Source organism: Giraffa tippelskirchi, chromosome 7, assembly GCF_054371585.1.
Source record: "Giraffa tippelskirchi isolate mGirTip1 chromosome 7, T2T-mGirTip1v1.2.pri, whole genome shotgun sequence".
In the NCBI taxonomy this organism is placed as follows: domain Eukaryota; kingdom Metazoa; phylum Chordata; class Mammalia; order Artiodactyla; family Giraffidae; genus Giraffa; species Giraffa tippelskirchi.
In genome coordinates this window covers 117,725,875-117,751,602 of record NC_137281.1, presented here as the reverse complement: position 1 = coordinate 117,751,602, position 25,728 = coordinate 117,725,875, and the positions used below count along the sequence as shown (strand labels likewise).

At 37.3% G+C, this 25,728-nt stretch overlaps 1 protein-coding gene across 1 annotated transcript in view; it reads left to right on the top strand.

Annotated features, from left to right (window-relative positions):
• Window positions 1-25,728, top strand: part of UNC13C (unc-13 homolog C) — a 1,717,543-nt gene that overhangs the window by 1,293,257 nt on the left and 398,558 nt on the right. The window contains exon 35 of the mRNA XM_081513848.1: window positions 25,021-25,099. Within this exon, the coding sequence (XP_081369974.1) occupies window positions 25,021-25,099 (79 nt within the window). The remainder of the gene's footprint in view (window positions 1-25,020; window positions 25,100-25,728) is intronic.

Genomic DNA, 25,728 nt, shown 5'->3' with positions numbered 1-25,728 from the left:
TTATTAGTATTTTACTCCTTTGCCTTTGGAGTATTGAATATGTATGGGTGGGATCATTTTTTGTTGGCCTTCCTACCTACCTTTTTATTTGTAATTTATTATGTGCTGAAATTTTTTCCACTGTAATTTGCTCTCTTCTTTCAATCTTACCCTGTTTTACTCTTTCTGTATTTTCAGCAGTGCCTGTTCTCTTTTGGTTCTAGTTAATCATTTCTGTAATTGTTTTTTCTTCTTGGTTTCCTTCCTTCTTTAATACTACTTCCAATGATTTATCTCCATATCTATCTAATTGCATTTTCTATGAGCTTATGTTTGTTTCCCACGAAGTCTTGTTTTATAGAGGCAGTTGTTTTACACTACTTCTGAAATACAAGATAGTGTGCTTGTCACAGTTTTCATTTCTTCAGAGGAAATTTTTTATACCTTGGTTACATTCTTTCTTGTCAATTATTTTTCCTGTTCCTTTTCACCTTTATTTTTGTAGTGTCTTTGTGTCAATCTTGTTTTAGTGTTCCATTATTAGTAGTATCCAGTCATTAAAAAAAAAGAAAAGACATGAGTCTGTTCTGGGCATCTACCGATAGAGGCATGTCACAGGCAACAGTAGATTCTCCTTAACTCACAGTTGCTACCTGATGACAGAGCTGTGCATATGTCAATTCCTTTAGCTTTTACTACCAGACTGCTCACAATGCACCCTTTTTCTTTAACATTTGATTCTTTATTATATCTGTATATTTCCTCTTGTCGGTTCTTCCTTGGTTTACTTTATCACAGTGTAGTGTCAATGGCATATTTTTTCACCACTACAAAGAATTATTGGCTCTATTACACAGTGGCTTATGTAATTTTGACCACTGTGGCCTATTAGTTGCATCTGAGAGCTTCAGCTCTAGGGCAACATTCTGTTTCCTTTTGTACCTTATTCAACCTTCACTTCATTTGGCAGCCCTTTCTCATATGCTGTGGTTTGAATTAGAAATGTCTCCTGGTTTTACCTAATATCAAATTTGCTTCTCTATCTCTGTCTCATCAATTTCAAATGAAAAGGGAAAGGAGGCAGTGTTATTTATCTGTTTTCAAAATAGAAACCTGAGCAACTCAAAGCTCATACTCTAAATTACTCTGCTATACTACTACATTGCATTCTCAATGCCCCACTACTATTTTTCTAAATAACCTATTATCTTAGGTTCATGATAATTACAACTGGGGCTTCAGGTATTTACAAAGTTGTTTTATTCTTCTGCTTTGTGAATGCTAACTGAGGTGATGTTTAATATTTTAATATGTGACAAATGAGAAAAAAGTTAAAGCTTTGGCCTTTTAGGAACAATCGTTTTTGTAAAAGTTCTGGTCAGAGTCTTCACATATCTCCTTAGGAATCAGAAATTCAGCCTCACTCACTATTGATAAGTAATGACCACATGATATGCTTGCCATGATATCCACACTTCATGACTCCCTTCTCTACATGCGTGCGTGCTTAGTTGCTAAGTCATATCCAACTATTGCTGCCCCAAGGACTATCACCCACCAGGCTCCTCTGTCCATGGGATTCTCAAGCAGCAGTACTGAGTGGGTTGCCATTAGTGTGAGTAGATAAGACACAGGTTTCCTACCATACTTGTACATGTTGACACCTCCTCATTGAGGAAGTAATGTCTTGGTTTCAAAGGCTTACCTTTTTTGCTTTTTCCTTACAGCCCATCACTTTCCACCATTTAATCATCTTTCTCTTCCCCTTGTCAACTTCTATCCTAGACGTTTCCATCTGTGTTGAGTCAGCTGTCAGTCTTACTGCTTTTCAGTGTTTGCTCCTGTCCACCTACCAAAAAAACTACACTCACATCCTCTGGCCATTTAATCAGCTCTCCCACTTTTATTTTACCCTTTACAAATAAACCAGTTGAAGAGCTAGATAATCTATTGGTGCCTACCATTATTTCCGTGTTAATGATAAGGAAACCAAGGCAAGGAAGAGGTCAAGTGACCTACTCTTATCTCAGTATAAGGCCTTCTCTCAAGGGAATTTCATCTTCCTGTGAAGACTTTTCCATTTACTTGTATGGTATTGATTCCTAAATGTGCATATCTGGCCTTGATTTCTGATTCTCACTTAGGTCTCCTTTATTATTAACAAATTAAAAATGAGTATCTTACACAAATGAAAATGATACTTAAAACTACATTAATTTTTCGTCACACTTTTCATACAGTGTGTGTGTGTGTGTGTATATATATATATATAATATACGGTTTTTCTCTAGCAGCTATAGTCCTGCTTACCTGTTTCCTAAATGTTAGTTGTTGTTTTGTTTAGTTGCTAAGTCATATCCAACTCTTTTCTGACTCCATAAACTGTAGCCCACCAGGCTCCTCCATCCATGGGATTTTCCAGGCAAGAATACTGGAGTGGGTTGTCATTTCCTTCTCCAGGGAATCTTTGCCACCCAGGATTCCAACCCGCATCCCCTGCATTAGCAGGCAGATTCTTTACCACTGAGCCACCAGGGAAGCCTTCCTAAGTATTAAGATTCTGCTACTCCTGGTAAATTCTTCCATATTTGCTCCCAGAGAGTATAAATTCTCTGAGTGATCTTCACTTAAAATCAGTTTAATAATACAACTCACCATGGACTGCTGCTAGCCATCCTACTTGCAGCCTCTTCTAAGTCTAATCATATTTTCATACAACTGCTACAAACATGCATAAACAATTTATCATGTCACTATTTTGCTCAGAAGTTGTAGTAATTCTCTATGAATATTGGAGAATATTCTTTAATCATTCATTCAACACATGGTTATTAACCTCTTACAGTGTTTCAGGCACTAGTGTAACTGTCACAAGACAAACAAGATCTCACTGTCGTAGAAACAAATAAATATATAATATATATTTCTAATATATATATATAATATATATTTCTAATATATATATATATAATGTAATATTTCCAATATAAAGAGAGAAGTCAGGGATTATCAGATAATGTAAAGTGTTATGGAAAACAAGATACTATGCTGGATTGTGACAGCATAGCATTTTGGATTGTTTCTCAATGTAACACTTGAATTAATACTTGGTTATTGAGACCTGGCCTGGCAAAAGGAACAGAGGAGGACAGGAGCCTAATCCAATAGGGAAATAGAAAGCAGGCTAATGTGGTTCAAATACAATAAACCAAGAGCGAGACTGGTTGAAGATGAGTTTGAAGAAGTAAAGGGTAGGAAACTGAGGGCCAAGCAGACCTTCCTACAAGGTGTGAACTATATTCTATTAGGTTGGTGCAAAAGTAATTTCAGCTTTGCATTGTTGAACTTTTCCATGTGATCTTGGAATACATTTTTTTAATAAACGTGGTTATGTTATACATCATTTTAATACACATTTCTTGCTTTAAGTTTTTTTGCTAATGAATTACTGTACATGTGTGGTCACTCAGTCATGTCCGACTCTTTGCAGCCCCATGGACTGTAGCCTGCCTGGCTCCTCTGTCCATGGGGTTTTCCAGGCAAGAATAACTGGAGTGGGTTGTCATTTCCTCCACCAGGGAATCTTCTGACCCAGGGATCAAACCTGCATCTCCTGTGTCTCCGCATTCCCGGAAGATTCTTTACCCAAGGAGCCATCAGGAAAGCCCAATGAATTATTACTTTCTGTTTATTTTATATGTATTTTAGACTATGAAAATTATGTTAGAGAAAAAGCAAATTCGAGCGGTTTTCTTATTTGAATTCAAAATGGGTCACAAAGTAGCGGAGTCAACTCACAACATCAACAACACATTTGGCCCAGGAACTGCTAATGAACAAACATTGCAGTGGTGGTTCAGTAAATTTTGCAAGAGACAAGGTTTTGAGGGAACGGAGCACAGTGGTCGACCTTCAGAGGTTGACATTGACCAACTGAGAGCATCATCAAAGCTGATCCTCTTACAACTACATTAAAAGTTGTCCAGGAACTCAAACATCAATCATTCTATGGTCATTTGGCATTTGAAGCAAATTGGAAAGACAAAAAAGCTCTACAAGTGAGTGCCTCATGAGGTGACAGAAATTTAAAAAAAAAATGTTTTGAAATGTCATCTTCTCTTATTCTGTGCAACAACAAACCATTTCTCCTCAGATTGTGATGTACAATGAAAAGTACATTTTATATGCCAGCCAGTGCCAACTAACTCAGTGGTTTGACCGAGAAGCTCCAAAGCACTTCCCAAAGCCAAACTTGCACCCTAAAAAGGCTTATGGTCACTGTTTGATGGTCTGCTGCTGGTCTGATCCACTACAGCTTTCTGAATCCCAGTGAAACCATTACAACTGAGAAGTAGGCTCAGTAAATTGATGCAATGCACTGAAAACTGCAATGCCTGCAACTAGCATTGATCAACAGAAAAGGCCCAGTTCTTCTCCACAATGCCTGACTGCACATTGCACAACCGATGCTTCAAAAATTGAATGAATTGGGTTACAAAGTTTTGCCTTATCTACCATATTCACCGACCTCTCCTGACAACTTTTTGCAGGGAAAATGCTTCCACAACCAGCAGAATGCAGAAAATGCTTTCTGAGGGCTTGCCAAATCCTGAAGCATGGATTTTTATGCTGTTGGAATAAACAAACTTATTGACAAAAGTGTGCTGATTGTAATGGTTCCTATTTTGATTAATAAAGATGTGTTTGAGTCTAGTTATAATGATTTAAAATCAAGTCCGAAACCGTAATTGCTTTGGCACCAACCTAATAAGTGTAGTGGGACACCCTGAGGGGAGTTTAATTAGGGACTCTCACTTACATGCATAGAGATCACTGGAGCTCTGTGTGAAAGTTAGGAGACTATGCAGTAATCCAGTCTTGGGGCGGGGCAACGACTGTGGATGCTGTTGCTTTACTAAGCTCATTTCTTGTTTTTCCTGATACATGCTCTTAACTTTCATACTTTGCAGAGGGATGATTTATCACTTATGATAATAACATCATATTCTGTTTGTCAATTATTTTTATTACCAGTGTTCTTTGATTTTCAGTAGCAAGAATAATATTGGTCTATAATTTATTCATAAGATTTTTTTAGCGTCAAATAAAAGAAGTTTTAAAGCTGAAGCTGTTAGATATACACATAATGAAAAGTGAGGCTTTAAGGTACTTTTCTACATTGACTTCCATGTGAGAATTTGATAATTCTGCTTATCAAAATTGCATAATTCTACAGATTTAGGCAAAATGATGCAACTCTCTCTTGAAATCAAACTATGTCAAAGCTACTTTTTGAACTCTGGATAAAATGCTATGAGGTTCATTTACTATATACTATGAGTCAAGTGTAGGATAAGGGGATGAAATGGGGTTGAAAATTATTAATACAAACATAATTATGTATTTTAAAGCAACTTTAAACAGTGAATACCTTGACTGGAGAAAGGTTAAAAACACCATCAAACACAAATCTTCAATAAAAGACAAATAGGAAATTATGATACATTCCATAATTTAAAGTCCCTCCCTGTGTAATGATTTCCTTAAGGTGCTCCATGCACTGAGTTCAGTTAACCTTTCAGTATGAGAGTTTTGGTGTGTCTTTATGATTTGTTGATTCTTGCCCACAAATCTTTGTTGTTGATGTTGCTTCAGTTTTTTTTTTTTTAATTGGAGAATCATGTTTACAACATTGTTTAGTTTCTGCTGTACAACATGAATTTTATATAAACATATATCCCTTCCCTCCCAGCCCACCCCCATCCATCTAGGTCATCACTGAGCACCAAGCTGAGACCCCTGAGCTATACAGCAGATTCCCACTAGCCATCTATTTTACACATGGTAGTGTATATATGTCAATCCTAATCTCCCAATTTGTCCTCTATTGCACATGTAAGGAAAGTAGAATTTAAGTCTTGATTATTCTCCAGTCTGTAACTATGTTATAAACAACTCTGCAGGAAAAGGAAAAAACATATGCCCTCAACAGGATGTTTGTATTCTACATCACTAAGTAGAAGCTTGTCTGGTAGAAAAAATGTAGGTGTGGACAATGTCAGCTGATCATTTAAAAATACAAACACTACTGTTCCAAGGTACCGTTTCATTGTAGCTTTGGTGTTAAACTGGTGCATAATAGTGGTTTTGAAGAAAGCCGTGGGCATACCAATCCTTTCTTTCTTCATCCAGTAAATATTGAGCAGCCAACTCTGCACTTGTTGACCACACAGGTAGAGTATTGGGAGGAGGACAGAAGTAGCCCCTTGTGTACCCCAGATGGATCAATTAATATACCATTAATATTATGAAGGTTCCCATGTACAACGTGAGTCAAACTTTATATAATCCAGACTTCTTCTCTGAATATTCAATATCCTCTTCTACTTGCTCTTCAGTCTTCATATTCTTAGCAAATCACTATCATAGCCATTCTTTTCATACTCTTTTCAAGGATGTTTATTGATGTCATTTTTGTTTTGAGTGGCAGGGTACGAGAAGGATTACAGGAAAGTGAAGTCAAAGAAGAGAGTGCTAATGACTATAGAGAGGGCATTTTATTGCAGTTGCTTGAAACTGCTCAAATTAACCTACTGCTTTATAATACACTGAAGCTAAATTAATTGAAAGCAAGCTACATAGCTTGTTCTCCAAATGCACCTTATTTTGTCTCATTGATGCCATTTGCAGATGCCTGTGTTCTCCCCTCTTCATACAGTACTGCATGGTCATGACCATCTTCTTTGTTTCATCCCAAATTAACCAACTCTAAGCACACTTCCCTGTAGTCATTGAACCAGATGATGATTCATTATGGTGGGAAAGCGCTCCTGTGAATTAAAGATGAGGTTTATCTTTCTCCCCATTCAAGGTATGGCACACACTCATTTCTAAGTAAAATATAAAAATCATCCTCTTAAATTTATCATGAACTTGTAATAAAGTAAATAAAACCCTCATAAATTTCATGTGGAATTGCAAATCCAGAACAACAAGTGGACATAAAGCATCACCTGCCCCAGGGGTGTCTGCTAATCCTGGAAGCCTAGAGCTTTAGCTTTGACAGGCCATAGGAGAAAATACCATAGAAGAAATGGACCTCCAATGTCCATTGGTGAGACTTTGTAGTGGAGATCCACATGCATAAAAAGCAGACCTGTCAGGACTCATCTTACACTCATTTTTGCAGATAATAGAAAAAGAAGATACAGTCTCCAACTTACTTACTGATGTAATTTTATTGGCCAAATCATGCCAGGAAAATAAGAAGCAGAAAAGTTACAAGCCATGCAGAATCATGTGTGTACATAGAAAATTACTAACTACAGCATCAAGCATTTTGATAAAAAGATAATATATCATGATCAGGTTAGGTTTATCCAAGGAGTGCAAGTTGAACAGTAAACAATATAACCTACACATGCTGATTCAGGTAGAAAAATTCTATGACCATTTTAATAGATGGTGAATAATCATTAAATAACATCAAAAACCCATTAGTAAGTTTGAAAAAAAAAATCGTATTCAATTGAAAAGTTTCTTAACCTGATGAATTTATATAATAGAAACCTGTAGGAAATGTTGTGTGTGTGCGCGTGCATGTGCACGCGCCTGCATGTGCTAAGTCATGTCCAACTCTTTGTGACCCAGTAGACTGTTAGCTGACTTCCCTGGTGGCTCAGACGGTAAAGCGTCTGCCTACAATGCAGGAGACCCGGGTTCAATCTCTGGGTCAGGAAGATCTCCTGGAGAAGGAAATGGCAATCCACTCCAGTATTCTTGCTTGGAAAATCCCATGGACGAAGGAGCCTGGTAGGCTACAGTCCATGGGGTTTCAAAGAGTCGGACACAACTGAGCGACTTCACTTTCCTTAGACTGTTACCCACCAAGCTCCTCTGCCCATGGGATTTTCCAGGTAAGAATACTGGAGCGGGTTGCCATTTCCTTGCTTAATGGTAAAAAAAGTTTCCTCTATGACAGTAATGAGGAAATGAGTCTGTTATAGCACCACCTCTACTCAGCATTGTTTTGAAGATTCTAAACAGACCATAAAAGAAAAAGAAATAAAACCTATAATATTTGGACATAGAAAACAAAGCTTCCATTATTAGCAGATTATACAGTGGTTTACATATAAAATTCAAGTATGAAATATTATTAAGTTTAATAAGCCTGTTGGGAAAGAATATTGGATTGGCTTAATATTTAAAAGTCAACTGCATTTCTGTAATATTTGTTGGCAACAAAGAATGAGAAATCAAGTCAATAAAAAGAAAGAATTTACGATAGTAATAAGAGTATAAGGACCATAGGAATGATGTAAAGGATAATATTTGTGCAATTTACTGAAAAACACAAAACTTAACTGAAAGTGCTCAAAAAGGGTATAAAAAGAGACATACCATGTTCATGGTTAGGTGATCCAATGGAATTTATCAATTCTCTGTAAATTGACCAAGTTAACATAATTAAATCTCAACCAGTTTTGAAATTTAGTTGAAAAGGTGATTTAAAACATTTATGGAAGACAGAAAGAAAAATAAGTTCACACAGTAATTTAAGAAAGTAAACAAGGTAGAGAGACTTATCCTGCCAGTTAAATAACTTAGTTTAAACTCTAATAATAAAAATAGAATAGTGTTGTAGAAAGCAAGGGAATTATTATCAGAAAATTTAGGACAGTTGTCTCTGAGGGGAGGGATAAGTTTACGAAAAGGCAAATAATTTTGCCAACATTTTTTGAACTAAGTAGATACACAAATGTTTATTTTTATTTATTATATATAGTCAGCTATATTATTCAGTTCAGTTCAGTTGCTCAGTCGTGTCCGACTCTTTGTGACCCCATGGACCACAGCATGCCAGGCTTCCCTGTCAATCAGCAACTCCTGGAGCTTTCTCAAACTCACATCCATCGATTCGGTCATGCCATCCAAATATCTCATCCTCTGTCGTCCCCTTCTCCTCCTGCCTTTAATATTTCCCAGCATCAGGGATTTTCCATTGAATCAGTTCTTCAAATCTGGTGGCCAAAGTATAGAGTTTCAGCTTCAGTATCAGTCCTTCCAATGAATATTCACACTGATTTCCTTTAGGATTGACTGGTTTCATCTCCTTGCAGTCCAAGGGACTCTTAAGAATCTTCTCCAACACCACAGTTCAAAAGCATCAGTTCTGCGGCACTCAGCTTTCTTTATAGTCCAACTCTCACATTCATACATGACTACTGGAAAAACCAAAGCTTTGACTAGACAGACCTTTGTAGGCAAAGTAAGGTCTCTGCTTTTTAATATGCTGTCTAGGTTGGTCATAGCTTTTCTTCCAAGGAGCAAGCATCTTTTAATTTCATGGCTGCAGTCACCATTTGGAGTGATTTTGGAGCCCCCTCCACCCCCCCGCCAAAAAAGTCTCTCATTGTTTCCCCATCTATTTACCATCAAGTGATGGGATCAGATGCCATTATCTTCATTTTTTGAATGTTGAGTTTTAAGCCAGCTTTTCCACTCTCCTCTTTCACCTTCAACAAGAGGTTCTTTAGTTCCTTTTCACTTTCTGCCATTCAGTTCAGTTCAGTCACTCAGTCATGTCTGACTCTTTGCGACCCCATGAACCACAACACGCCAGGCCTCCCTGTCCATCACCAACTCCTGGAGTCCACCCAAACCCATGTCCATTTGAGTCGGTGATGCCATCCAACCATCTCATCCTCTGTCATCCCCTTCTCCTCTCGCCCTCAATCTTTCCCAGCATCAGGGTCTTTTCAAATGAGTCAGCTCTTCGCATCAGGTGGCCAAAGTATTGGAGTTTCAGATTCAACATCAGTCCTTCCAATGAACACCCAGGACTGATCTCCTTTAGGATGAACTGGTTGGATTTCTGCCGTTAGGGTGATGCCATATATTGGAGTTACAGTGATTGGTGCTGATTCAGTTTCTAACTATCATTTCCACCAATTTGTCCTTGTTCTGCTTTCCAGAGCAACAGAGAATGGGTCTCTTTTCTCTGTCATAAAACCTGTCCTTAAACATTTAAAAAGCCTGGTCATATTAACTTTGAATTTTCTCTGCTTTTTGCAAAATATCTGTAGTGCTTACTGTCAGGAACTCAGGTCACCTGGAGCAGAGGCAGGGGCATGGTGAGTTGCCAGATCTGCAGAATAGCCAATTTAAGGAGCAAGCCAGAAATGAAAGAGTTGATGGTTTAAGTAGGAGTTGAAAACCAAAGAAAGTGATGATTCTCCCTGTCCCATCTCCCCTGTGGAACACTGATCTAGGGCCACGGGGATCAGTGCAGACATGAGAGCCCTCACTGCTGAGGGAGCCCAGTATGAAGGGTTCCAGCAGTTTTGTTGACCCTGGGGTGTGGGTTCAGCAGGGAGGAAAAGGCGGAAGGGTTAGAGGTGAAAAAGTACTGAGTCAGAGTAGGAAAAGAAGTATCTTTAAGGTTTACCTCTGCCAATAAAGAGAACTTGAGAGGAAACTGAAGGACAGAGAGAACAGATTTGTGGACATAGGTTGGGAAAGGGAAAGTTGAGATGAACTGAGAGAGTGGCATTAATGTACACAGAGTTAAATATGTAAAATAGATAGCTTATGGGAAGCTGTTATATAGCACAGGAAACTCAGCTTAGTGCTCTGTCATGACCAAGTTGGTTGGGATGGTGGGGGAGTAGGAGGGAGGCTCAAGAGGGAGGGGAGATATATATATATATATATATATATATGTATACACACACACACACATGCTTACAGCTGATTCACATTGTTGTACAGCAGAAACTAACACAACATTATAAAGCAATTATATTCCAATTAAAAAATTAAAAAAAGAGAGACCTAGGAATGAAGTCCCCAGGTCTATGAGTGTCAATATGTGAAAGGTCGTGACCCGCCAGGGACCTGAGTCCTTGACTCCACCTCTCTCCAGAGACAACAGTGCATTGGCCCTGAACCAAGTCTTGTTTGGGGAGAGCAGCTTCCCCTTATAAGAGCTGCCACTTAGAGCCTTCATAATTGTCTGTGATAAGGCCTGAAGAACACACATGGGTGTTTAACTAGGAGCCAGAATCCTCACTTACAACCATTTAGAGTATGATTTGGCAGGCAGACCTCCCTCCTTTCCAAGCTGTTTTCTCCGAGTGTGAGTGTGTTGTAGGACAGAGCAACACAGGGAGGAAATGTATTGTAGCATTCCTTTAAAATTTCGTTAAATCAGTTTAAGTTACCACTGTGTTTCTGAGAATATATGACTGGTGTAAGATAAAACCAGGCATATCTAAGGACAAATTTTTAGCTGAACTATTAAGTTCTAACTTTGAAGAATCAGGGGTATAATTTAATGTTCAATCAAACACTTGCTGTCATCTAAGTGGTAAAGAATCTGCCTGCCAATGAGGAGACACGAGTTTGATTCTTGGGTCAGGAAGATCCCATAGAGAAGGAAATAGCAGCCCACTCCAGTATTCTTGCCTGGGAAATTCAATGGACAGAGGAGTCTGATGGGCTACAGTACATGGGGTCACAGAAGAGTTGGACATAACTTAGTGACTAAATAACAAGAACAACAACAAAAGTAACAATATCATGGAATCAATGATATTAATGCCTAGTAGATTGGATTTAACCGGAGAAGGCAATGGCACCCCACTCCAGTACTCTTGCCTGGAAAATCCCATGGACGGAGGAGCCTGGTAGGCTACAGTCCATGGGATTACTAAGAGTCGGACACGACTGAGCAACTTCACTTTTACTTTTCCCTTTCATGCACTGAAGAAGGAAATGGCAACCCACTCCAGTATTCTTGCCTGGAGAATCCCAGGGATGGCGGAGCCTGGTGGGCTGCCGTCTATGGGGTCGCACAGAGTCGGACACGACTGAGGTGACTTAGCAGCAGATTGGATTTATAGTGAATATTCAGGTTTCTAGGAGTACCATTATTTTTGGCTTCCTTGGTGGCTCACATAGTTAAGAATTTGCCTGGACTGTGAGAGACCCAGGTTTGATCCTTGGGTCAGGAAGTTCCCTGGAGAAGGGAATGGCTACCCGCTCCAATATTCTTGCCTGGAGAATTCCATGAACAGAGGAGCCTGGCAGGCAACAGTCCACAGAGTTGCAAAGAGTCGGACATGACTGAGTGGCTAACACACCATTATTCCTGATGTTAGGCTCTGGAGAAAACTAAAAAATTACCTTCTTCTGATTTTTTTATTCTGTAATAGTATCTCCTTCTCTTTGTGTTTTTTATTTATCACCCTCTTGTTGGGCCTAAATTGATCTTCATAAGGCTCTTACCTCTCATCCTCCAATAACATTAAGTTCTCATTTACATAAGTAGAAGTTATTTTCCATAACAGCAAAGGTTTGCATTTTTTCCCCATTAGGATTATTATAAACTCACCTCCACCTTCTTGAAGCAGTTCAGTGTAGGCTAGCATCCCTCACAGAAAATGGTTAACTACTTGCAATAATAAACTGTCTCTGTTTAGACATTTGAATGTTGATGGTTATTACATCTTGGACCTTAAATCGATACTCAAAATATTTAAGGACTCTTATCACTTTACTTCTACTTCCTAAGACAGAGCAGATCGACTCCATAGTTGGGACATAAACCAGGATGAGGTGAAGGAAGTTCCTGTGAGATATGATTCTGTCTAGACCAGACAGTAAATTGTGTTAAAGTTATTTGTGGCACTTTTCAGCAGGTGTAATATAAAAATGGAAGTCTCCATTGAAGCAATGGTGCTTCTAATACAAATAGTGATTATAAGAAGTCAACTCTTAGTGTGGTCAATGAAACAACCTGGAAAATTACAGCAGAATGAAACTGTAAGGCAAGGGGTCTTGGCTTATGAAATTTGCTCTGGCAAGAACACAATCCATGAATGTCAGAAGTCTATGATATGGTGACCTTCAGTTATGTTTATAACTCCCAATATAAAGCATTGTGCTGGGGCTGTTAAAATATAACCCACTTCTAATGGAAAATAAAACCCAAGGTATCTGAAGTAGCAAGAATAACTTGAGCCCTAAATAAAAGTTATGACTAAAATTTTGGTTCTCACAATATGAGACTTCTTACTCTCATACAACATAGTGAGCCAACTGAAAGTAGCAGTGACACCTTGCTGATGTTGTTGGTGATGATGGTGATCATCAAGAATTAGAAAAGAGAGAAGGATTAGGGGAGGGATAAAAGAGAAGAAGTTACAGAAACAAATATGCCCATTGGAATTCTATGATTAACCAAATGTATGAGGAAATGGGGTAATTCATGTAATTTAATTATCAAGAAAACTGAAATGTCCATTAAGGATACCTAAATAATATTTTATTTGAGTAATTTATATTAAATATCTAAAAGCATCATGTACTTCTCTGCCTTCTTAAAATAAGCAGTACATAATATTTGTCTTTTCTTGAAATGGCTCAGGTCACCATTATGAATATCAACCACTGCAGTGGTTAGTGGATGCAGTGGTTAGGAAAACTGACTCTGAACCAGACTCTCAAGTTCAAAATGCAGCTCTGTGATTGGTAGTCATGTGATTTTGGAGCAAGATAATTAACATCATTGTATTCCAGTGTGCTAATTTATAAGGATAATAGTAATACTATCTCATAGATTTATTGGATACATTAGATGAGTTAATGTGTGTAAAGCAGCTGTAACAGTACCTGGCACATAGTAAGAACCCAAGAAATAATTGCTATTATTGAACAGTAAATGGTTGTTTACTCATCTGTTCATTCATTCCCACAATATTTATTTATTAAACAACTATGTGCCAGGCATTGTTTAAGCCACTTGGAGACAAAACAAGGTCTTGCTTCTTGTGTAGCTTGAATTCTTGTAGGCATGATAATAAAAATTAAACAAGTAAATAATGGGGAAGATGGTCATAATAACTATGGACATAGAAAAAAGTAAAGCTGGATAAACGAAATTGAGAGTGCTGAGGTGGAGGTGAATTTTGGTAGGGGAGTAGAGGCAGTTTGTATGTTGCAGTATTAAATACAGCAAGGTTCAATAAGTCTCACTGAAAAGATGAGATTTAAACAAAAGCATATCCCATGCAGTAAATAGCCCTAAGTTATAATACTTTGAGTTCTTGTATTTGCTTCTCAAGGGCTTCCCACGTGGTTCAGTGGTAAAGAACGCACCTGCCAATGTAGGAGACTTGGATTCTGTCCCTGGGTGAGGAATATCCCCTGGAGGAGGAAACAGCAACCCACTCCAATATTCTTGCCTGGGAAACCCCATGGACAGAGGAACCTGGCAGGCTAGAGTCCATGGGGTTGCAAAGAGTCAGACACAACTGAGAACACACACACTCAAGGAAAAAGTAAATTTTTTTCCTTTTTTTTTTTTTTTTGTTCTCTACCTATTTGTTATTTTGGCCTCAATGTATTTATGCTTATCAGTGTTTGCCTACATGGTCAAACAAAAATGGAGCAAGAAGTCTTGCTTTGTGTGATTCAGGGTCTCCAACAGAGAAGCAGATGCCTATTTATGCAGAGTGATTCCATAATTAAAAGGCAAGTCCCTGGACCATGAGCACCTGCCCTCCCCCTCCTCAGGACTCAGGGCTCCAGGGACTCCTATGCTGAAAGCAAGCATCCCTGGGATACTGCACACCTGTCTTCAACCCTCGTCTTGAACCCACTCTGCCCTTGTCTCACTCCGCTCTAAATGTTTAGCTGTATGGAGGTCTAGTTGCTTGAGGAAAGAGGAGTTAAGGGTAGAACTAGAAGTTTAATCGGGTAAAAGTCCTAGAAACCCAAAGAGGGAAAAAAGATATTTCCTAGCTCTCTTATTAACTTTGATATTAGAGGAGGTTATAGGTCCTTGGGAGTCCCAATTCTATATTCCAGTTATAAACTCTCCTAGATCCAAGATAGAGTGAAGAGTTTGTCACATGTTAATCAGTACATGTTTATTTTATTAAAAGCGTAAGTAACTGGTTTTATAACTAGACTAATATTATTGAAAGCAATTCCCTGCTATTTTAGTAGCTGTATTAATTTTGAACAAATCATTTAACTTATCTGAACCACAGTTTCATCTTCTATAAAGTAAAAATAATTCCTACTTGAAAAGTTACTGTATTATAAAGACTACTTAAAATGAGTCCAGTGCAAAACCTGCCCTGTTTCTGGTGTTCAACAAAATAAAGAAATGTTTAATATCATGTATTATATTAAAAATTCACTAGATTGCAATTTATTTTTTGTCTAGCAAAACAAGTGTTAAGTTTTCTAATCAGCAATTTTGTTGAAAGTATTTTTTATCTTGGTTCTTTAAATTGGTTGCTTAGTCACTAGTTAGATGATTAATGCTTCATCTATGAGCATGATCATGAATGAAGGTTGTGTGGCATAAAATATTTGCTTTTATAATAAAATGCAGTGATATTCCATAATTTTTCTCATGATGACAGATTCATGCATCTATGATACAAATATTTCCCCCTTCATACTACTTGGTGCTGCTTTATGTATTTTGGTTGCATATAAATCAGTCCTTTATAATTACATATATTCATACATAATCACATCTCAACAAGTTTATATGTCTCTTCGCATGCGGGTGTGCGCTCATGCTCAGTCGTATCCAAGTCTTTGCAAAGCCATGGACTATAGTCCGCCAGGTTTCTCTGTCCATGGGATTTCCCAGGCAAGAATACTGGAGTGGGTTGCCACTTCCTACTCCAGGGGATCTTCCTGACCCAGGGATTGAACCCACATCTCTTAAGTCTCCTGCATTGGCAGGCAGATTCTTTACCACTGCACTAGCTGGGAAGCCATATGTCTTAAGACTAAGAATAACCTTACTTTAGGTCCTCCATGTCAGGAACTGTGAAGAGCCCGATACTTTACCTTACTTACTAGCTGACAGGTTAGCCCACCATAATTTCACACTTGCTGGCAGAAGACACGAGACTCCTGGATCAGAGATATGAACATAACTCAAGGCACAGCAGATAGCATGAGCTTCATGTTTGCATCCATTTCTCTTGTCCCCTAAGCCCACAGGGGCAACGTGGTGACAGACTAGATGGATGCAAGATACACAGAGGATTTGTGTCAGTTTTTGAGCTTAGGAATTCCCAATCTTTTGAAAGAAAACAAGCCAAATTTTCCCCCAGGCATCAAACCCAGGTCTCCTGCATTGCAGGAGTAATTTTTTTTTTTTTTTTTTTACCATCTGAGCCACCAGAGGAAGTAGAATGTGTACCAATATTAATATGTGTCAAATCTTAACTAAATACTACAGATGAAAATGAAATCGTATATAGTTCCTATTTTTGAGAAGTCTCAATGTGAGTGAAAATCAGATATGATCAAATGATTATTATTATAAGAGGAGTAAATTCAGTACCTTGGTAGCATAGTCAAATGGTTCTTGGCTATTTAAAATTGTTTAAGATCACGAAGTTGCGTTTCATTAACCGCATAGACTTCTGATTTCTTGTATAACCTTGAGCCATCACTAGTACCTTCATGAGTTGAAGAGGACTTTTCAGCAGATAGATGGATAGATTAGGGAAGCCACTTCTGAACTTGCTAAGCATAAAGGGGTTATGCTTGAAACTTTTCTTAGGTATGAGAATGTTGCTGAGCCTAATGGTGCCAGGAGTTTTCAGCCATAGAACACGAGATTATATATCCAGGGAGTCAGAGCACAGAGTAAGCTATTGAGGGAGAGAAGTAACAGACTTGGAATCAGTGACCAGGGGAACATTTTTAAAAATAAGTAATGGATACCACAATCTTCTATCCCTGCATTTTTGTTTCAGTTGGAATCTCTCCAACGCCCACTCCCTGGTTGGCAATTCATTAAACCAGTACTTGTGTGTATGCGTATATGCATGCCCTCAGTCATGTCTGACTCTTTGTGATCCCATAGACTGTTGCCCACCAGGCTTCTCTGGCCATGGGATTTCCCAGGCAAGAATACCAGAGCAGGTTGCCAATTCCTATCCCAAGGGATCGTCTCAACCCATGGATCAAACCAGAGTCTCTTGCATCTCCTGCGTTGGCAGGCAGATTCTTTACCACTGCTCCACCTGGGAAAGCCAAACCAGTACTTGATATATATTTATTGTCTTTCTGAAAGTATGTTTTAATTGTATTGAAAGGATTCTGTAATATCTCTTAAAATAGTGAGATAACCATAACATCCCCAGGGCTTGACTCGGTTGTGTTTTCTGTGAATGGGGTACTTCCTTAGATACACAGAGCTTGAGTTTTCTTCCCCGCCCCCCCTTGGTCTTTCTTGGTATTACCTATCAAAGTTAGACCACTGGATAAAATGTGTCTTTATTCTGAGCTAAACTCTGGGTCAAGTTTTGTGTTTCTTTTAGCATAGGGTAAACTGTAAAAAGGATTCAAAAACATTGAGAATAAGAGGGAACTTGGACTATAAAAGCTGGGCAGCAACCTAATGGCTTAGTTTCTGCCTTCAGGCGCTACCAGTTTTCATTAGTGATGGGAGAGAGATTGTTAAAAAAAAAACAACTAATTTTCCTTATTGATAGGAGACAGATTGTTAAAAATTTCAGGGGATTAAATATGCAGCATATTTCTAAAGAACAGTATGATTAAAAGGAACATGAGGCTATGAGGCTTTAGCTTTGAGAAATGTAGTTCTTTGCTATTGGATATTTGATTGTATTTAATGGCCTTCAAGTAAAGCATATTACAAGAATCTGGTGTTTCATTAACTTACAAATGATTGTACTTTATAAACTATGTATAAGTGAGTGTTGAGTCTTTCCAGAGAGATTACTAAGAAAATTAGCTTTAAACCAAAGAACATTAATACATACAATTTCATATTTACTATAGCTTTGAGCCACAGAAGCCTGGTTTAGGAGTTTAAAAACTAACACTCTAAATTGAGACCCTATGTGGTATGAATTTTAATTAAATGAACATTGTTTTCCTATCATAACAATTGCTTAGTTATAAGTAAGTTTGGGGGCTGTATATTTTACTTGTTTTCTGTTTTGTAGCATGTGATGTTATGAGTTTAATCTTGGTGCAGATGATGTTAACAGAGGGGTAAGAAAGGTTTCTGGTGTAGGGAATTGCAAGCTTTAGAAAATACTGTTGTCTCTTTGATTAACAATCTGTGAAGGAAATGAGCCCTGGAAGGTACATATAATAATTGAGTTGTTAGAAATTAATCCCCGACACCTGGCATTGTCCCCGTAAGACTAACGTTGAGAAATTTTCAGAAGCGCATTTAACAGCTGCATTTTAGCTTTTCACTTCTCCATCTCATTATACTAAAACCTAGGACCATTTGGTTGTTTTGCTATGAAAAATAGTTTTAATCATTGAAACTATAACCTGCAATCCCCTTTACTACCAGAATGGTGACTCTATCACATCCCCTTTATGTCTTTAAAAACTTAAAAATGACATTAACTTTTGAAAAATAATGTAAAAATGAATAATGAAATAAGTCAGCACTTCTGAAACCATGTTTCAAAAGAACAGATTTGAAAGAAAAAGCCTGCTTTAAAGTGCTAAGGAGCATTGCAGAGTGGCAAGAGGTCAATGCCTAGGAAAGGAGAGAGTAATTTAGTAGAATACAAAGGCTCTCCTTGACAACCAGACCATTTACTCTTTAAAATATTATAGCAGTTTGAATTGGGAGCTTTACCAGCATTCACAAAGTGCAATGAAGGGTTTGCAAAAGAAAGTGGTAAAAACCACCTCAGTCAAAACCCTTGTTAAGGAATCCAGAATTACTTCAACAGTCTTTCAGACCATCTCTCTGTCTCCTTGGTCCGTCCTCTAATCCATCACGAACCGAGCTGCCAGACCAGTCTTCTTAAAACATTGTTTTCATCATGTTAGTCTCATGGCTACACTCACAGCAAGATGGATGTGACAGTTCTGTCCAAGATGAACAGGCCTCCCTGTCCATCACCAACTACCGAAGTTTACCCAAACTCATGTCCATTGAGTCGGTGAGGCCACCCAACCATCTCATCCTCTGTCATCCCCTTCTCCTCCTGCCCTCAGTCTTTCCCAGCATCAGGGTCTTTTCAAATGAGTCAGCTGTTTGCATCAGGTGGCCAAAGTTGATGGCTTAAAGGACAATAATTTGGAAAAAGCTCCAGACAATGACAGTTCTGAGTAGAAGAGTAATTCTGAAAAGCTGGACTCTGAATAATAATTTGTTTGTTTATATTTTCCTTTTCATACGTAAGAAAAATATATATGACATGACAGGAATCTATGCCACAGAGTCACTTAAAGAGGGCCCTTCAATAAGTATAAAATTTAAATTCTAATTTCAAGCAGAGCATGGTAGTCAGAGATTAATTTGACTTTTCCTCAATGGTATATAAAATAATATTTCATCTTATGACAGATAGTATCTTAGTTTTGATGAGATAAAGAATCAATAAATCTTTAGGAATTGCTGATTAATTGCCTGTGGAGAGTGAGTCATCAGTTACACAAACACAAATACTCATTCATTGTTGACAATAATGGAAATCTTTTCCAGAAAATGAAAAGGAAAAGAAAATATCCTGAATGACATATCCTAATATGCTGCAGGTGAATAAAGTGTATCATGGTCATCCAGAAAAGTGTTAAAATGGGTGTAAAATACATCACATTAATCAGAAAAAGCAATATTGGTCATTGTATGTTTATCATTAAGTAAGGTAATAAATACAGAGAGTTGTTTTTTAAAGTCTGGAAGGGTGTACAGCTGTACTAGAGAAGAGGGAGTTAAAATGATTTAGTTAATCTTTTACATTGCCTTAATATTCCATAATGCTAAAAAAGATTGATTGTATAACCCTGCCTAATAATTGCTTTGGAAACAGAAATAAACAGAAGTATTATGGTTTTTTTTCAGGCTTATAGTTTTCAATTAATTTAACAACTCCTTTGGATATAAGCAGAGTCTACCAATTTTCTGATTTCTAATAGAAATCAGCAAGTCTCCAAATATTACCAATTAAGCATCAAGCATCCACATGTGGAAATAACACATCTTTGTCCCATAATCGGAAGTGCTACTTTCAGGAAACCTGCTTATAGTTTTCATGCATTACTCTCCTGATGTCTTCTCAGAGTTCTTTTTCAATCTGAATAGACTCAGTATGTTATCAGGTCAATTTTGGAGTAAAAATAACTGCTATGTATTTAGTAAAATCAGCTTTACCCCTCCTACCTGTGTGTCAGATTTCTTAAAAATTACTGAATATCATATATATCTTTTAGAAAATTTGTATTATTTTTTTCTGTAATGAAATAATTAACTGAACCTGACTCAAGGTATATAGCCGTATATTTTTATACACAGATTTTATTAAACTCAGTAAACTCCTTTTAGTATAATTATGCAAAGAAGAAATAAAACCATGAAAAATATGAAGACTTTTTAAGAGAACAAATGTTGAATTAGAATACATCTCACTTAATTTAGCCTATAAAATTATATCTGTTGTCTATTATATGTGGTCATTGATGTTCCAGACATTTCTGTGGATCTTCTGATGCCTTTGTCTCATTTCTAATGCCTGTAGTCTAAAGATTTGTTTTTCACCAGGGGAACACTTGAATAGCTGGAGAGGAACCACTTGGGGAGGATTGGGACTATTTTATACAGTGATATAGGGCTTCTAATCTGAAGATAATACCCTTTGAATACATTTTTTTGATTCAAATACTAGAAGCACCTCTAAATCAACTAGGACAGGCCTCTGAATTCTCCTACAAAATATGTACATTATATATATGTTATTAATATATTGGCATATATTATTAGTTATTATATATTATATATAATTATAATATATTAATATAGTTGTATATATACTTTTATATATGTTATTAAGAACATGATGTTCAAGGCAAGACGCTCCCACAATGGATATCAAGCTCTACCAGGTATTTCTAGGCCTGAGGAAGTTGCTCTCCTTAAGATTTAATAAGGGTAAAATGGAGTTAATGGGAAGCCTCAACTCATATTGTTGTAAATGTGGAATTGTGTAGTCATAAAAGCAGTAGAGTATGATAGTGCTAACTCTGACTTAGATCATGATCTTTGGGATGATTCTGAACTATTCTGTGCCTTCGTTTCTTCATCTATAAAATGGGAGAAACAATTGTACCTATTCCTCAGTGGATTTTTTTGAGAATAAAATGACGTAATACTTGTAAAGATTGAATTTGATGATTAGTATTATATCTGGCTCCTGGTAAGCACATTTAAATGTCAGCTAGAATTAGCTAGTTTGCTGGCTACATTAGAGAGAGCATAATCCAATCAGCTATTACAGAAAGGGGTGAAATCAAACAGCTCTTCCCTAAAATTAGATTTCCCTTCAGAATTACCTGCCTGCTGCTGCCCCTGTTGATGACTGCCTCTGACCTCCTCCTCATCCAGCCTGTTTCTTCTGGATTTTAACTGATATCCATGAACCTGACCTCTTGCCAAAAAGTCAATTATTTCTTCACCTGCTGTGTTCTTTCCATGCTTCACCTTTTTTTGATTGTTGCTATTTAATCACTCCCAGACGTCTCCTGGTTAGGAAGCCTCTCAGTAACTATTACACAGATATTTGACATTTGTATAGCGCTTCACGGTATTTACCAAGCACTTCTCTATTCACAAAGTGAGGCTATTAGGGCAGGATTTCTTTTTTTTAAGTTTGAAATAAAAGCTTTATTATTACTTGATGGATAAGCTCATTAAAGTATATGTTTATTCAGACTCCTTAGATAATGGTAAAAATGTAAAACAAGAAAACACAACCTGATGAAGAACACTTTGGGGGCTACCTGTGAAGCTTAAGAGAATATATTTTACTGCATTGCAGTTTTAAAAATTATAAAATATAGGTTTAATGAAATTAAATAACAAGCTCAGATGAGACAGAGATGAATTTCGGGTCCATGTGTTCTAACTTTGGCTCAAGTTTGGCCTCAGTCCTTGTGTATCTCTCTTCTGATGAGATAAGCATAAGGGTGAAGTGTGATTCAAGAACATATATGTGCGTTATTGATTCCTGAATTTGTGTATATATACAGTTACTCCAAATTCTAGATGCGCTTTGGAATTTAAGTTCCATGAGAAGGAAAACACAAATAAAATAAATAGTCTGTTATTGATAGGAAGAAAATACATGACTCATTTATATTAACACTTTGCATTTTATAAATCACTTTCTCAACCATTATCACAATTGAATATGTTTCTTTACAAAGTTATTAAAGTCACATTATTTAGGAGTCAAAACATTTCAAAACACTTGGAGGCAGTGAGTTAGTATGATTGCTATGTAATGTGGTGGAAAGACATTTATTGATGAACATTTTATGCCATTATTATTCTGTTCACGGAGGAGTGAAAGTAGAAACTGCATGGAATCAGAGTCTTAGATTGGAGCAAATGAAACTGGAAAAATGCTTTGGAAACACACTTACATAATCCTTTCCCATCTATTTATTTATTTACTTTCCCATATATTTAGTGTTTGAGGTGTGTGTGGCAGGGGAGGTTCAAGCACGAACAAGCAGGGAGAGAAGAATATGGGAAGAGGAGAGGAGGGAAGCAGGATGTCACACTGAGATAGCAGTGGTCTTTCTGAAGATGAGTGTTGAGAGAAAAAAAAAAACACTGCCCTTCTGTACTCTGCAATTTCTTGGAGTTCATGAGAGAATGTTGCCAATGAGTCTTTTGTGGTCTCAATTCTTGCTCTTTTGTCACCATGACCATCACAGCCCTTGACCTAGAGAGTGTCTTATGTACTCAGTCATGTCTGACTCTTTGCGAACCCATGGACTGTAGCCCGCCAGGCTCCTCTGTCCATGGGTATATTCCAGGCAAGAATACTGGAGTGGGTTGCCATTTCCTCCTCCAGGGGATCTTCTCAATCCAGGGATCGAACCCAGGTCTCCCTCATTGCAGGCAGATTCTTTACTCTGAGCCACCAATCAGATGCTCTAGAGTGTCAGACAACAGAAGCTGTATTAACTCCTTTTTCACAGGTTCAGTGGTGGACCACTTAAATGTTAAATGTCATCTCCAGCTACCACATCCTGTCTCCCCTCCCATATTTTATTCCTTCCCATTCTTTTCCTCTTCCTTGGTCTCTGCCCCATAATTACTCTTGTCCTGTATTCTGTGACCTACAGGTAACTTTTATTTCAAGTGCATGACCTTAAGTATACTCTGTTCATCACTGACAGTGACACAACCATGTGCAACGGTTTTAATATTTCACATGTATTACTGCATTTGGTCCTTATTTTCAAACATGTAAGTTATGACATTATTACTGTTTATTACCATCTTCATTAATATTTTGCTCTGACTACTATTTTATATGAGTTTGATGATGGATTATTGTGTATTGTTCAAGATCACCAGATTGGAAATATTAGAGTTCAGACTGTTGACTACTAAGAGATACAACAAGACAAAGGTTCGCCATTGTTAAATTAAGTAGCAAGAATGAAAAGACAATCTTTGTGTCAGTGAAAACTGAATATTAAAATGCTGATAACCTCTTATTGGCTGTTGCAGCCTGTTTCAATGGCAAAGCTGCCCAGCTAAAACATTGTGTCTGCATTGTGATATTTCTGGTGCAAAAGCTGGCCTCTCAGCTAGAGGTTAGCAGGAGTTGCACAGTTCAAGTGAGCGGAAGGGGAAGCTATCATCAATGATGTTAGCACCTTTTTGATTGTGTAAAAAGACTGGCTTCGATGCAAGAAAAATAAAATTCAATCTATTAAATTTATTTTAATAAACAAATATTAATATATTTAAAATTATTTTAAATTGCAGATATAACACAGCTTACTATAAAAATGTTGAACATTACTAAATTTATAACATAGGGAGTCTTCTCTCTTTCATCCAATTTTATTCCACAGAGGTAAGTATGGTTATCAATTTGGTGAATATATTTCTAGACATTTCCCATGCGTATATAAGCACCCATACATATGAGGGTCAAAAGGAAACTTAATCAATGGCAACCCACTCCAGTACTCTAACCTGGAAAATCCCATGGGTGGAAGAGCCTGGTAGGCTGCAGTCCATGGGGTCTTGAAGAGTCGGACAAGACTGAGCAACTTCACTTTCGCTTTTCACTTTCATACATTGGAGAAAGAAATGGCAACCCACTCCAGTGTTCTTGCCTGGAGAATCCCAGGGATGGGGGAGACTAGGGGGCTGCCGTCTATGGGGTCGCACAGAGTCGGACACGACTGAAGCGACTTAGCAGCAGCAGCAGGAAACTTAATAATATGGAAATGTGCTTTCTTAACATACTGTATTTTTTATATATGCACATGGGTATTTAACTGATTTACTTTAATGATTGCATCACTTCCATTGTGTAATATTCTATAATTCATTTGATCAGTATACTTTTACTGAATATTTAGGTTACCTAGCTTTTGTTGTTAGTACAAAAAGCTGCAGTGAACATGCTTATACAACATTTAATCTTGTGCATTTATCTTTGGATAATTCAGATAAGTGGAAATTATGGTACTGGGATAATCACTAGTATTTTAAATATGTTGGTAAATTCTTAAGATGCTGCTTGGAGTTCAATCTGTGAAGACACAATGTACACACACAAAAAATAGTATTTTTACAATAAAAGTATTTTTTTTTTAATCATTGCAGACAGATCAAACTTTCACCAAAACTGGTTTGATTCTGTTTCTTCCTCTAGGTGCAGAGTTCCATATACCTAACAATTTTAATTATCCTCTCTGTGGTACAATAAAACAATGTGTCAAACTAGACCATATACAATCCTTCAAAGTATAGAACTATCTAAGATGGTGAGTGATCACTATGTGTGATAGTTGGTCTCTTGTTTTGGGGCAAGGTCCTTGAGTCTTGGATCTTTGCTGCTGTCTTAACCAGTATGGTAATCCTTTAACCTTTCTTTCACAGCCTTTTTACTACAGACAGTGGAATTTTTTTTTTTTTAATAGGAAGTCTATTCCCCATTGAAATCATTTCTTTTCCCCCTCTTTCAGAGCTGGTCGGGGACTTTACGGTATTGACAGTATGCCAGATCTCCGCAGAAAGAAAACTCTGCCTATTGTACGAGATGTGGTGAGTCACTCCTGTTTAATTCATTTTGACTACATGCGTTGTCTTTATTAGATGTCATATTGTCCTTCTTGTTAAATGCCTAGCCTGTAAATATTTCATAGCATAAAACACAGAAGCTGGATGCTAGCAGCATTAGGCTTTTTATTTCTTTAAAGTCTATTAGATGGAGGAAATAGCTCTAACCTTTTGACAGCTTTTGATATTAGGTGAAATTACAGATTGAGTTAAAATAGTGCTATAATTGAGCAAAAAGGAAGTCACAAAACATGCCAAGCAGGCTTCTGGAATTGGGCTTTGATGTACTCAATTTTATAAATGACCACGAGTTTAATTTGCAGTGGAAGGCTGGATTTGGAGTCTTCACCTTAACCCTATAATCTTTAGTATTTTATAAAGCAACCAGACAATATTAATCAGTTCTTTATTCTTTTATATTAAGATCAAATCTAACCAAATTAATAAGCTTTTTCACTCTCCAAAGAAAACAATGGCTTCCAGGTCATTAAAGCCCATATCAGCCCTGAACATAACTCTGAATAACAAACTCTCCTATAAGGAAATATGCTGAAGACTGCTGAGAAATTAAAAGAATTAATAATAGTCTGTATTAAAGTCTAAAAAAATAGCCC